Genomic DNA, 12,375 nt, shown 5'->3' with positions numbered 1-12,375 from the left:
ACTGCTGCTGACTGCTGTTGCTGACTGCTGCTGGCTGCTGCTGCTGACTGCTGTTGCTGACTGCTGCTGACTGCTGCTGACTGCTGCTGCTGACTGCTGTTGCTGACTGCTGCTGGCTGCTGCTGCTGGCTGCTGCTGCTGACTGCTGCTGCTACTGCTGGCTGCTACTACTACTGCTGCTGCTTGCTGCTGCTGACTGCTGCTACTACTACTGCTGCTACTACTACTGCTGCTGCTACTACTACCGCTGCTGTCTGCTGCTGCTGCTGCTGTCTGCTGCTACTACTGCTGGCTGCTGCTGGCTGCTGCTGCTACTACTACTGCTGCTACTACTACTGCTGCTGCTACTACTACTGCTGCTGTCTGCTGCTGCTGCTGACTGCTGCTGGCTGCTGCTGACTGCTGGCTGCTACTACTACTGCTGCTACTGCCTACCACTGCTGCTACCACTGCTGCAGAGCGTGCGCTGTGGCTCGTACCATGCGCCGCTGCGTTTCATTAAACGTGGCCCTCGCGTAGAGAGCTCCCAGGCCCAGGGGCAGGGCCCGGTTGGTCTCCTCCACGCAGAACTCCCAGCGCGCTCGCGACTCGACCTGCGGGCGCACAGACAGCGCGCGGGTTAGAGCGGAGCCACCGGCGGACAGAAGCCAGCAGCTGCCTGGTGCCGCCGCCACTGCTGCTGATGTGTGGACGAGATTAGGTGAAGACAGCATCGTGAACATTGGCCATAAATGATCAACATTCACATCACGTAGACGCACAGTGTGCCACCCACTGGAGGCTGAAAATGAAGAATGTGAAGTCTATATTCTTAGTTCTTTCGGTAAAGTCACGTTGAAGGGAAACAACAAAATAATAATATATATATAAAACAATAAAAAAAATTCTCACGACGTTTCGACCATAACACAAACGGTCGTCTTCAGGTGTGTTATGGTCGAAACGTCGTGAGAATCTTTATTGTTTTATATATATTTTATTATTTTGTTGTTTCCCTTCAACGTGACTTTACCGAAAGAACTAAGAATATGAATTACTGCAGTCACGAAAGCTTTAAATCAAAATTTAAATGTGAAGTCTATCGCGGAGTTTCACGCTGCATGGCAGAGTGTGGCAGCAAGTGACCGTGAACGTGGTACGAATATTTAAATTCGCTAAGACAGATTTTGTTTTACGCTCACCGAGTCGTTTTCAGGAGGGTCCTGCTGTAAACTTTGCAGGAGAAGGCGACGTTGCCGTCAGTGCCGGATTATCCCAGTAGGGGCCCCGCACTTTCAAGGGCCCCGCGCTAAACGCTTTCAAGCGATCAATTCCGGTCCAGTGGTTCTGCACTTGCTCTATTACTGTAGTACTATACCGCCTTCAAATTTCATGAACGACTGGGTGTTTAAGGTTAGCCATTTGTCGTATTATCCGGCTGTATAGCAAATGCAAGTTCAAATTGTGTGTGTTTATTCATTTTACGTATGGCCCCTTTATAACATATGCTGCAGGCCCTGCACTAGCTTCATCCGGCACTGGTTTCCGTCGACTGTTGCAATTGAGGAATCCATTTGAAGCGTAAATTCTCGAAACCGGACAGTGACGCTACGCTCGTGTCTGAAGCCGTAGGCGAGTCGTGCTTTGCCGTTGAAACGCACCCGCGGTATTGACCGGGGCGGACCTCTGCAACAGGCGCGATGGCTCGGCCCCATGTCGATGTCCCGACGTCAGAACAGCGAATCTTTATTTAGACTGCAGGAGGAGGAATCCGATGAGCTATGAAGCTCTTTTCCACAGATGCCAGTAGCGGCACGGGGTAAGAACCGTCACAACAAACTATACAACAATCTACACGATTAAACAACTCACTACAGGAGGCTGCTATGGTGTCACAGGATGCATGCCTAATGCAGCCAATCGGAGGCGATGCCACAGGGTCAGCGACCAATGGGAAGCGTCGATATTTCACCGATTCATGCGACAGCTTTACAGCGCCACCACAGCCACTCAACCAACTCACATTGTCCGCTCCGTGGATTGCCACCATTAGGTCTTGCTTGGCATCCTCATACCTACCATCCAAACTGGGCAACAGCTGCCGGACGAGGCTCCACAGTGCATACAGACGCAGCACTCTGCCAGAGAGAAAAAAAGACAAAGATCCCCCGTATAGCCTTAGACTGTTGGGGCAAGTGCTGTTAGTGAGCACCTATGAAGGCCGGCACGACGCAAGAAGGGGTGGGTGGCCCAGCCGCCTTTGTCTCCCCAGTGGCGATGTTTACACACCGCACCAGATACTCATTTGAGGCTGAGTAGAGAGGAGGCCCAGGACCGGTTCAGATAATCGTCACTGGTGTTGGCCGTGAGCGGGAATCGAACTCTGGTGGCCAGGTTCGTAGTGCAGCGCGCTGACCGCTGCACTGCCAACACACACAGACACACGCACACGTGTGTCTGTGTGTGTCAGGGGCGCTTCTGTTGTCCGGACAACATCAGCACCTAGCGCTGCCAAGCTGACCGCACGCTCTATGAAATTAATTTCAGAATCAGGATCAGGAGTTTGTTCTCCGAGTAAATAACCCACAGAGCCATGCGGCTCTCTTTCAAGCGTGACTCGGCCAGCAGGCAGACACGGCAGCAAGTGTTACAAATTCACAACTAAACTTGATATCAAATATCATTGATAAGAAGCAAGCAACTAAAACGATACGCTCTCACAAAACAATTATGTGCATTCACAATTGTAATGTTTGGACCTCAATAGTGTCTGTTTATAAGGAGTAGAGGCATGGCAGAGGGAGACACCAGGGTTGGTTACAATGCTTTGGAGCAGCAGCAGCAGCTACACACAGCTACCAACCCCGTGTTCTTGTGCAGGGTAATTGAGTTTGCAGGTCCGTACGTTGTACAGCCGTTTCAACACGGGCAACATGTTTCGTCTAATTGTTCGCGTTTCTCCCTTGTAATGAGACTTTTGTAGGATGAACGTTGAGATTTAAAGGGGCACGGGGTGACCAATAAGTTCTGAATTTGTCTGTAACAAGGTAGGCACAGGTAAGGGGTTGACAGGTATGGCTACATGAAACTCTTTTGAAGCAAGTTGCTTTTAGGGAATCTCGTGAACAATTAATCAGACGCCTCGCTGTTTGTTTCGGATTTCATAATAAATCTGATAGATCCCTCCCTCCCCCCTTCCCTCCACCCTCCCTCCCCCCCCCCTTCTTCCCCCCGCTCCCTCCCTATTTCTTCTTCCTTCACCTTCCCATATAAGAGCACAACGCGCTCCCCGCTCTCGGGGTCCCCACTCGGTGGGGTAGCAGCGAGCCCAATCTCCCCCCTTCTCTAAACTCTTGTGCACAGCGTTGGGGACCTGTGTCAGCAGAGTTTCTGTCTCGCCCCTCGCTACGTCGCGGCTTGTGCTCTAATCAGACACAAATCTGATTAAAGTGCAGATCTTTGGGTGATTGCCTTATGAATGAATATCGCGCAATGACAGAAAGAGTATTCATGTCACCATAATGACTGTGGCCAATCTGATTTAATACTAATGTCTCGGTAATTTTAATAGAGTATTTATTTTACTGAAACAGTCCACACGCGTACTCATTTTTCGAAAAAGAACGCCTTCATGTTACAGTACAATTATGATTCGTGAGAGCAATCTCAATGAGATCACATCTCAAAAGGCTGTGCAAATTGTGGGTCATGTGCGTACAGATAATGTGAATCGGGATCTATTTTGAATACGGGAAGGACTGAGCAACACCAGCTCAGGGGGGCACACAGGCAACATGATGTGGTGAATGTGGAGTCTTCCTCTTTCGATGAGGGGCTGCTGATGTTGATGCAGAGCAACCACCACGATTTCACATGCACGTGGTCAAGACATAAAACCGCGTCAGGAGCAGTGGCGGAATGTATCGCTGTGATGTCTCCTTCGTATTTGTGGTTCGGGGCACTGCGTCATTATACGTTGTACGATTTGTTCTGGATAACCTCAGTTGCACACTAGAAAGTTTTTTTTTAATTTATTTTCCATTTGTGCGTCAGGTATCCGCATCTGCCGTGGTTTGTGCAGTGGATGCGGTTTAGGGTGGACCATGAGCTTCGTGGAAGATCAAACCCAGGGGACTTCTGGGTTTGTGCAGTGAAAACACTTCACACACACACGCGTTTTTATTTTGGGCTGAAAGTCGTTCTTAAGGGGAAGGAATTACTTCACGACGCAAACTAACAAGTGATACTCTTTGGTTTTATTCGGTGAAGTCACGTAGGTAAAATAAATTAAAAGAAAATTAATAAAAGAAAACAATTGAATCAGGACGTTTCGGAGGCAACACAAGCTTCCGTCTTCAGGTGGAATAGTCACAGCAGAATATCTGTGTCAAGTGCACAGCTCTGAGACGATCGGGTTTATATCTAGGTTAAGGGGGGGGGGGGGAGGAGCCAGAAAGGAACGTGGGTGGGTGGGAGGGCTGAGTTAAGCCGTTTTTGAAAACGAAAGAAGCAGCTAAAGTTTGGCATACCACCACTGAAAATTGCTGTACAATTAAAAGGTAGCTAACGTTTGACTTGATTTATAACGTCTTTCCAATGGTTGCTTAATTTGAAACCATCCTCTCGGTTGAAGTTGTGTCTGTGTTTGTATATCTGGATGGCCTCGTGGACAAATCTCTGGTAATAACCGGGAGGTTTGCAGAGTACCTTGGTATCGGAGAAAACTATATCATGATAACCCACAGCGTTGTAACAGTGATCAGCCACGGCAGAATAATTCGTTCTGCCGTGTTTTAAATCTGATTTGTGCTCGCGAATTCGGTCAGAGATATGTCGTTTCGTCTCCCCGATATAGCAATCACCGCAGATAATTTGTAAACATCGGGGTACTGTAAGTCAGGAATGACATCCTTTATGGATGGGATCAGATTACAGATTTTGTGTACTGTTTTGAACCGGACCTGGATCTTGTGTTTGTTTAGAATTTTGGAAATCTTTTTAGTAACGCCTGCTATGTATGGTAACGTGATGATTTTGGTCGGAGTATCAAGTAGTTGTTTCTGTATGGTGGGAGAAACAGCTTGGCGGATGGTACGGTCAGAGTATCCGTTCATCTTGAGGGCCAGATGTACATGTTTTAATTCACTGGTCAGGTGGTGTTGGTCAGAAATGCAATGTGCCCTGTGGTATAACATTTTGATGAGAGAATTCTTTTGAGCTGGGTGGTGGTGGGACTCAGGTGTCAAGTAGGAGTCTGTGTGGATGGGCTTCCTGTAAACAGAATGTCCCAAAGAGCCATCAGATCTCCTCTCAAACAGAACATCCAAGAATGGCAGCTTGCCATCTTTCTCCACTTCCATGGTGAATTTGATGGAAGGGTGTCTGGAATTGATGTGGTCTAGGAAAAGGTTCAAAGCTGGCAGGCCATGTGGCCAAATGATGAAAGTATCATCCACATATCTCTTCCACAGGGAAGGACTGAGGGTGGATGTCTGGATGGTGTCTGATTCAAATTTCTCCATGAAAACATTGGCTCATACTGGTGATAAGAGGGAACCCATAGGGGTACCCTCATTTTGTTTGTAGAAGGTGCCATTCCAAGTAAAGTAGGTGTTGGTGAGGCAGTGCCTAAAAAGTTTCAAATCTAGAATTAACAAGTGATACTTTACACTCATATCGGTGCTACCTTTACAGTCCGACACCGCGTGGCCCTGCTGGTTAGGCTCACCTTCTGTCTGTGTTGTTTACGAGGTCAAACGCGCTGTGGAAGTATTCCTTGTTATCGATCAGCACGGTTCTTTGGCTGTACGTAGGCAGTGGGTAAAACACCTCATGGAAATATTGGGTCCAGTCGAGGAATGGTGACATATCCTTAAGGGGTAAGGAAAAATAAAATAAAATAAAACGCCAAGAATATTAAACTACATTATCACTTTTTCCAAACTTTACCGAGACATCTATTGCTTACAGTAAACGGAATGTGTGTGTGGCACACGATTTATGTACTTTGTACCCATCACATGGATTGTAAAAGCTCAAGTTGTACCCTCCACAATACAAAAGTGACAAAAAGCAAGTAATCTTCCCGATGTATTTACATTCATAATCTGTATTTATCCTGGAGGAATCCGATGAGCTGTGAAGCTCTTTTTCACAGATGACCACTTGGGAACAAATTTCCATAATATTTGAAGCTTAGGACTGCGGGGGAGTGGAAGCGCCGGGGGTTTGTGGTGTGAAGGGGTCCTGTGATGATGTTTCTTGTCAGAACTGGGTGGGCAGGCTGACAGCCATCGAATTGTCCAGTGAGCCACAGTGAGCCACAATGAGCCACAATGAGCCACAGTGAGCCACAGTGAGCCACAATGAGCCACAGTGAGCCACAGTGAGCCACAATGAGCCACAGTGAGCCACAATGAGCCACAGTGAGCCACAGTGAGCCACAATGAGCCAGTGAGCCACAGTGAGCCACAGTGAGCCACAGTGAGCCAGTGAGCCACAATGAGCCACAGTGAGCCACAGTGAGCCACAGTGAGCCAGTGAGCCACAATGAGCCACAATGAGCCACAATGAGCCAGTGAGCCACAGTGAGCCACAGTGAGCCAGTGAGCCACAATGAGCCACAATGAGCCACAGTGAGCCACAATGAGCCAGTGAGCCACAGTGAGCCACAGTGAGTCACAGTGAGCCATAGTGAGTCACAGTGAGCCAGTGAGCCACAATGAGCCACAGTGAGCCACAATGAGCCACAGTGAGCCACAATGAGCCACAGTGAGCCACAATGAGCCAGTGAGCCACAGTGAGCTACAGTGAGCCACAGTGAATCACGGTGAGCCAGTGAGCCACAGTGCGCCAGTGAGCCACAATGAGCCACAGTGAGCCACAATGAGCCACTGTGAGCCACAGTGAGCCACAGTGCGCCACAATGAGTCACAGTGAGCCACAGTGAGCCAGTGAGCCACAGTGAGCCACAATGAGCCAGTGAGCCACAGTGAGCCACAGTGAGCCACAATGAGCCACAGTGAGCCACAGTGAGCCAGTGAGCCACAATGAGCCACAGTGAGCCAGTGAGCCACAATGAGCCACAATGAGCCACAGTGAGCCACAGTGAGCCACAGTGAGCCAGTGAGCCACAATGAGCCACAATGAGCCACAATGAGCCAGTGAGCCACAGTGAGCCACAGTGAGTCACAGTGAGCCATAGTGAGTCACAGTGAGCCAGTGAGCCACAATGAGCCACAGTGAGCCACAATGAGCCACAGTGAGCCACAATGAGCCACAGTGAGCCACAATGAGCCAGTGAGCCACAGTGAGCTACAGTGAGCCACAGTGAATCACGGTGAGCCAGTGAGCCACAGTGAGCCACAGTGCGCCACAATGAGTCACAGTGAGCCAGTGAGCCACAGTGAGCCACAGTGAGCCACAATGAGCCACAGTGAGCCACAGTGAGCCACAGTGAGTCACAGTGAGCCATAGTGAGTCACAGTGAGCCAGTGAGCCACAGTGCGCCAGTGAGCCACAATGAGCCACAGTGAGCCACAATGAGCCACTGTGAGCCACAGTGAGCCACAGTGAGCCACAATGAGCCACAGTGAGCCACAGTGCGCCAATGAGCCACAGTGAGCCACAATGAGCCACAGTGCACCAATGAGCCACAGTGAGCCACAATGAGCCAGTGAGCCACAGTGAGCCACAATAAGCCACAGTGAGCCACAGTGAGCCAGTGAGCCACAGTGAGCCACAATGAGTCACAGTGAGCCACAATGAGCCAGTGAGCCACAGTGAGCTACAGTGAGCCACAGTGAATCACGGTGAGCCAGTGAGCCACAGTGAGCCACAGTGCGCCACAATGAGTCACAGTGAGCCACAGTGAGCCAGTGAGCCACAGTGAGCCACAGTGAGCCACAGTGCGCCACAATGAGCCACAGTGAGCCACAGTGAGCCACAATGAGCCACAGTGAGCCACAGTGAGCCACAGTGAGTCACAGTGAGTCACAGTGAGCCAGTGAGCCACAGTGCACCAGTGAGCCACAATGAGCCACAGTGAGCCACAATGAGCCACTGTGAGCCACAGTGAGCCACAATGAGCCACAGTGAGCCACGGTGAGCCACAGTGCGCCAATGAGCCACAATGAGCCACAGTGCACCAATGAGCCACAGTGAACCACAATGAGCCAGTGAGCCACAGTGAGCCACAATAAGCCACAGTGAGCCAGTGAGCCACAATGAGCCACAATGAGCCACAGTGAGCCACAATGAGCCAGTGAGCCACAGTGAGCCACAGTGAGTCACAGTGAGCCATAGTGAGTCACAGTGAGCCAGTGAGCCACAATGAGCCACAGTGAGCCACAATGAGCCACAGTGAGCCACAATGAGCCACAGTGAGCCACAATGAGCCAGTGAGCCACAGTGAGCTACAGTGAGCCACAGTGAATCACGGTGAGCCAGTGAGCCACAGTGAGCCACAGTGCGCCACAATGAGCCACAGTGAGCCACAGTGAGCCACAGTGAGCCACAATGAGCCACAGTGAGCCACAGTGAGCCACAGTGAGTCACAGTGAGCCATAGTGAGTCACAGTGAGCCAGTGAGCCACAGTGCGCCAGTGAGCCACAATGAGCCACAGTGAGCCACAATGAGCCACTGTGAGCCACAGTGAGCCACAGTGAGCCACAATGAGCCACAGTGAGCCACAGTGCGCCAATGAGCCACAGTGAGCCACAATGAGCCACAGTGCACCAATGAGCCACAGTGAGCCACAATGAGCCAGTGAGCCACAGTGAGCCACAATAAGCCACAGTGAGCCACAGTGAGCTACAGTGAGCCACAGTGAGCCACAATGAGTCACAGTGAGCCACAATGAGCCAGTGAGCCACAGTGAGCTACAGTGAGCCACAGTGAATCACGGTGAGCCAGTGAGCCACAGTGAGCCACAGTGCGCCACAATGAGTCACAGTGAGCCACAGTGAGCCAGTGAGCCACAGTGAGCCACAATGAGCCACAGTGAGCCACAGTGAGCCACAATGAGCCACAGTGAGCCACAGTGAGCCACAGTGAGTCACAGTGAGTCACAGTGAGCCAGTGAGCCACAGTGCGCCAGTGAGCCACAATGAGCCACAGTGAGCCACAATGAGCCACTGTGAGCCACAGTGAGCCACAATGAGCCACAGTGAGCCACAGTGAGCCACAGTGCGCCAATGAGCCACAATGAGCCACAGTGCACCAATGAGCCACAGTGAACCACAATGAGCCAGTGAGCCACAGTGAGCCACAATAAGCCACAGTGAGCCACAGTGAGCCAGTGAGCCACAGCGCTGTCTTCTGGACAGTCCTGTTTCTTCACCTGAGGGAGGCTACCTCGCCTGGTATACAGGAGGCCGTGGGTTCTATCCCGACCATGACGATGCCTGCTGCTGTATATTTGGAGTTTGCATGTTCTCCAGGTAAGGCCCACTGAGCTATGTAGCTCTTTTTCAGAAGCGACCTGGCCACAAACGGTAACTCAACAAATTTGCTTATGATGTGGAAATTTTATAGCAGGCAAATACTGTAAACGCACATTGAGTCTAAATGTGGAGGGGAGAAAAAAACGGAGGATCTGGATAAAAATCCACGCATACTAGGCGAGGGAGATAAGATCTCGCCACCAAAGTGCCCTCACTCAATCCACCAATCAACGAGATATCCTTGGTGGCCTCAGCCAACCACGCAGTAGATTTCAATTTTCCCGGCAAAATTAAGTGTGATATACCTCCAATATAAAAAAAAACCAGCAAAATGTGTTCATGTTGCTGTGTAGTCGTGCATTCGGATTGGTCCGTCACTGCTCATAGGGGCAGGGTGTGTACCTGCAGGTCCCTGAACGTGATGAATCCGGGATTCCTGTTGCTGCCTGTCAGAGCCATGATCCCAGCGAGCCTCGACTCGAGCTCCAGCACGAGGCGCATGTCGGACGCGGCCCGCTCGTCCACACCGCCCAGCAGCTGTCGAACCCTGATCATGAAGTCCAGGTAGGTGGTCAGCACCTGTAACAACTTGTCAGTCAGACAGAGCACTGGCACGGCATCCCCCTTCGCCCAGACCACAGGCACATCATTCCTACTCTTTGCCCACAATGCCGTCCCCCAGGCAGTGTTTGTGTCTTGATACACTGTAAGTATTCGTGGTTGTGCTGCCATACAGCCCTTCAATGGTATTTCGGCTTTGTTTGGCACGATGTCTGACGTTTTGCACCACCTTCTGAGAGGGAACAGAATAGATTCGGTCGCTGATTTGCACTCTGAGCTATGTGCCAGTATGTTTAATCAGGACACATTGGGAAATTCATGGAACGTGAATTGAAATGGACGGAGGCCTGAATCATTGTCGTACTTCTATGCAATTGAGAGGGTAAAAAAACTACACCACTAGAATCAATTAAAATATCTGCGTCGCGTGATAAATACTTTATCACGATGATCAAATATTTATTTTGCACAAGAAGGCTCTTATGCATTGAAGAGACCCTCGTGAATAGCAGATTAAACCTTTGCCTCGTGTACTTTATGTTGACAAGCAATTAGCCGTGATGATTCAAAACCATCCGTTTGAAAATACCCTCAGCGGAGAGAGAGAGATAACCCGTATTTTATGAAAATAACAATCATGGGGTAAGTTATTTACCACGATCTGCATTAAACAGATGATTAGCCATTGCGTCAACACAAACCTCGTCCGGATTGTGTACGTTCCATTGTGTCAGCAAATGTCTACTTACCACAAGATAATCTCATTGCAAACACAATTCTAAGCGCCATATTTAGGTGTGAGTGTAGTCACATTTTGTACGTATGTATGTTGAACTTTTTTCGCAATGTACGTCGCCAACAGTGCAAATCGGAGGTATGTATGTTCGCATGTATGTATGTTCAAGAGCGTTGTGTAAATCTGAGCTTTAATACTAACTCCCTGAAATGTACGCATACGTACCTTATCATTTGCCGTCTTGTTAAGGTAATAGTCAGGAGATGGGAGGCCCAGGTCTGGAACTGAAAGCTGTGAATGGAAATTGCGCAAAAAAAAGATCGTTCCCTCTACTGCCAAAAACAAGCGCTCCGGGTCGTCAGCACATTTCACGTGTTTAGCTGGGCAAGTGGTGATGGCTGTGCACGCGACCTGTACTCCAAAACTCTGGAGGCAGTGAGGGTTGGTGGATTACACAACTGTTGCGAAACTCCTGTCCCGTAGGCGTCGAGGAGGTGCTATGCTCTGGCTTACCATGGGACGGCAGCACAACATAAAATGTGGACTCCACCTGTTCCGTCTGTACGAGGTCGCGTGTTTTCTCCGGGTCCGCCGGTTTCCTCCCACATGCAAACGCTCATTAATTGGCCGATAGCACCCTTCAAATATGCGGAGGAGCGCAGAGCTTGGGCAACTGCCGTCGCCGGCTCATCGCGTGGTTGCCCTCCCGCCCGTCTGTGGTTCCTCCACGCGCCTTACGAGTCGCTCTCTACGAGAGAGAGAGAGAGAGAGCGACTGCCGTGCACATTACGAGTTGAAATGATGAACATTGAAAGCGCCACACCAATTCTATCTGGAAGTCCAAACGCTTTCCTGGAGCTACTGCAGGTGTCAAATGGCACCCACAACATATTTTATTACGCTATTATTATTATTCATATTGTTTCTTGGCGAAGTTTACATTTGTCCACCCGAACTTCATGAAGACACTAATGTGATTTAGTCCTCCGACGCAATGGGTGGTCCCTGGACCCTGTATAAAATGTTACCTTGTTCAAATAAAATGCACGCGATCTAACCCAAAAACCTCGATTATGAATAATATTGGTTTCGCAAAAGTCTTCTACGTGTTAAATTGCTCAAACAAGGTAACATTTTAGGCTTAATCCTTTCCGCCAAGAATACAGGAGGTGTTACGACATCAAATAGACACCCATCACAAGGCACCAAGCCAGCATTAACCACGCATGCTTGTGGTAAAATATGCAAACAAAACACGCTATGATAATTATTCATGCATGTTTTTTTTTGCCACAAGCACGCGTGGCTAATGCAGACTTGTTTTATATTGCCTGGAAGGGTAAAAGCCTACTCTTTATTTTTCATACCACGTGTTTAATGACGTTAATCTGCTGTGCCGTGAGCAACTCTACCAATGGAAAAAAACTCACAGAGGCAATGGCAAATGCGCGCACACGCACGGGCGCGCGTGTGCGTACGGGCCGCACACGATGAGTCAGCAGGGGCGCCAATGGTTTCCTCCCACAGTGGAACCAGATAACGATGATTACGCCACGGATGGTAAAAAAAAATACAATTAAGCTGCATTCATTATATATTCATCATTTCAACTCGTAACGCGCATGGCAAGTCGCCCGCTCTCGTAGACAGAGGAC

The 12,375-nt window shown here is 49.7% G+C and overlaps 1 protein-coding gene across 2 annotated transcripts in view; it reads right to left on the bottom strand.

Annotated features, from left to right (window-relative positions):
* Nucleotides 1-12,375, bottom strand: part of LOC116942807 (endothelin-converting enzyme 1) — a 43,392-nt gene that overhangs the window by 10,154 nt on the left and 20,863 nt on the right. For both annotated transcript variants that reach the window (XM_032955101.2, XM_032955102.2), the window contains exons 7-11: nucleotides 10,946-11,011; nucleotides 9,826-10,002; nucleotides 5,708-5,850; nucleotides 2,003-2,117; nucleotides 480-593 (exon numbers count right to left, since the gene is read on the bottom strand). In XM_032955101.2, coding sequence (XP_032810992.1) covers nucleotides 480-593; nucleotides 2,003-2,117; nucleotides 5,708-5,850; nucleotides 9,826-10,002; nucleotides 10,946-11,011 — 615 coding nt within the window. The remainder of the gene's footprint in view (nucleotides 1-479; nucleotides 594-2,002; nucleotides 2,118-5,707; nucleotides 5,851-9,825; nucleotides 10,003-10,945; nucleotides 11,012-12,375) is intronic.

The sequence above is a fragment of the Petromyzon marinus genome, chromosome 16 (assembly GCF_048934315.1).
Source record: "Petromyzon marinus isolate PM22_M1 ecotype Great Lakes invasive population chromosome 16, UKy_Petmar_22M1.pri1.0, whole genome shotgun sequence".
Taxonomy (NCBI): domain Eukaryota; kingdom Metazoa; phylum Chordata; class Hyperoartia; order Petromyzontiformes; family Petromyzontidae; genus Petromyzon; species Petromyzon marinus.
Note: the sequence above shows the minus strand (reverse complement) of the source record. Positions and strands in the feature narration are given on the sequence as shown.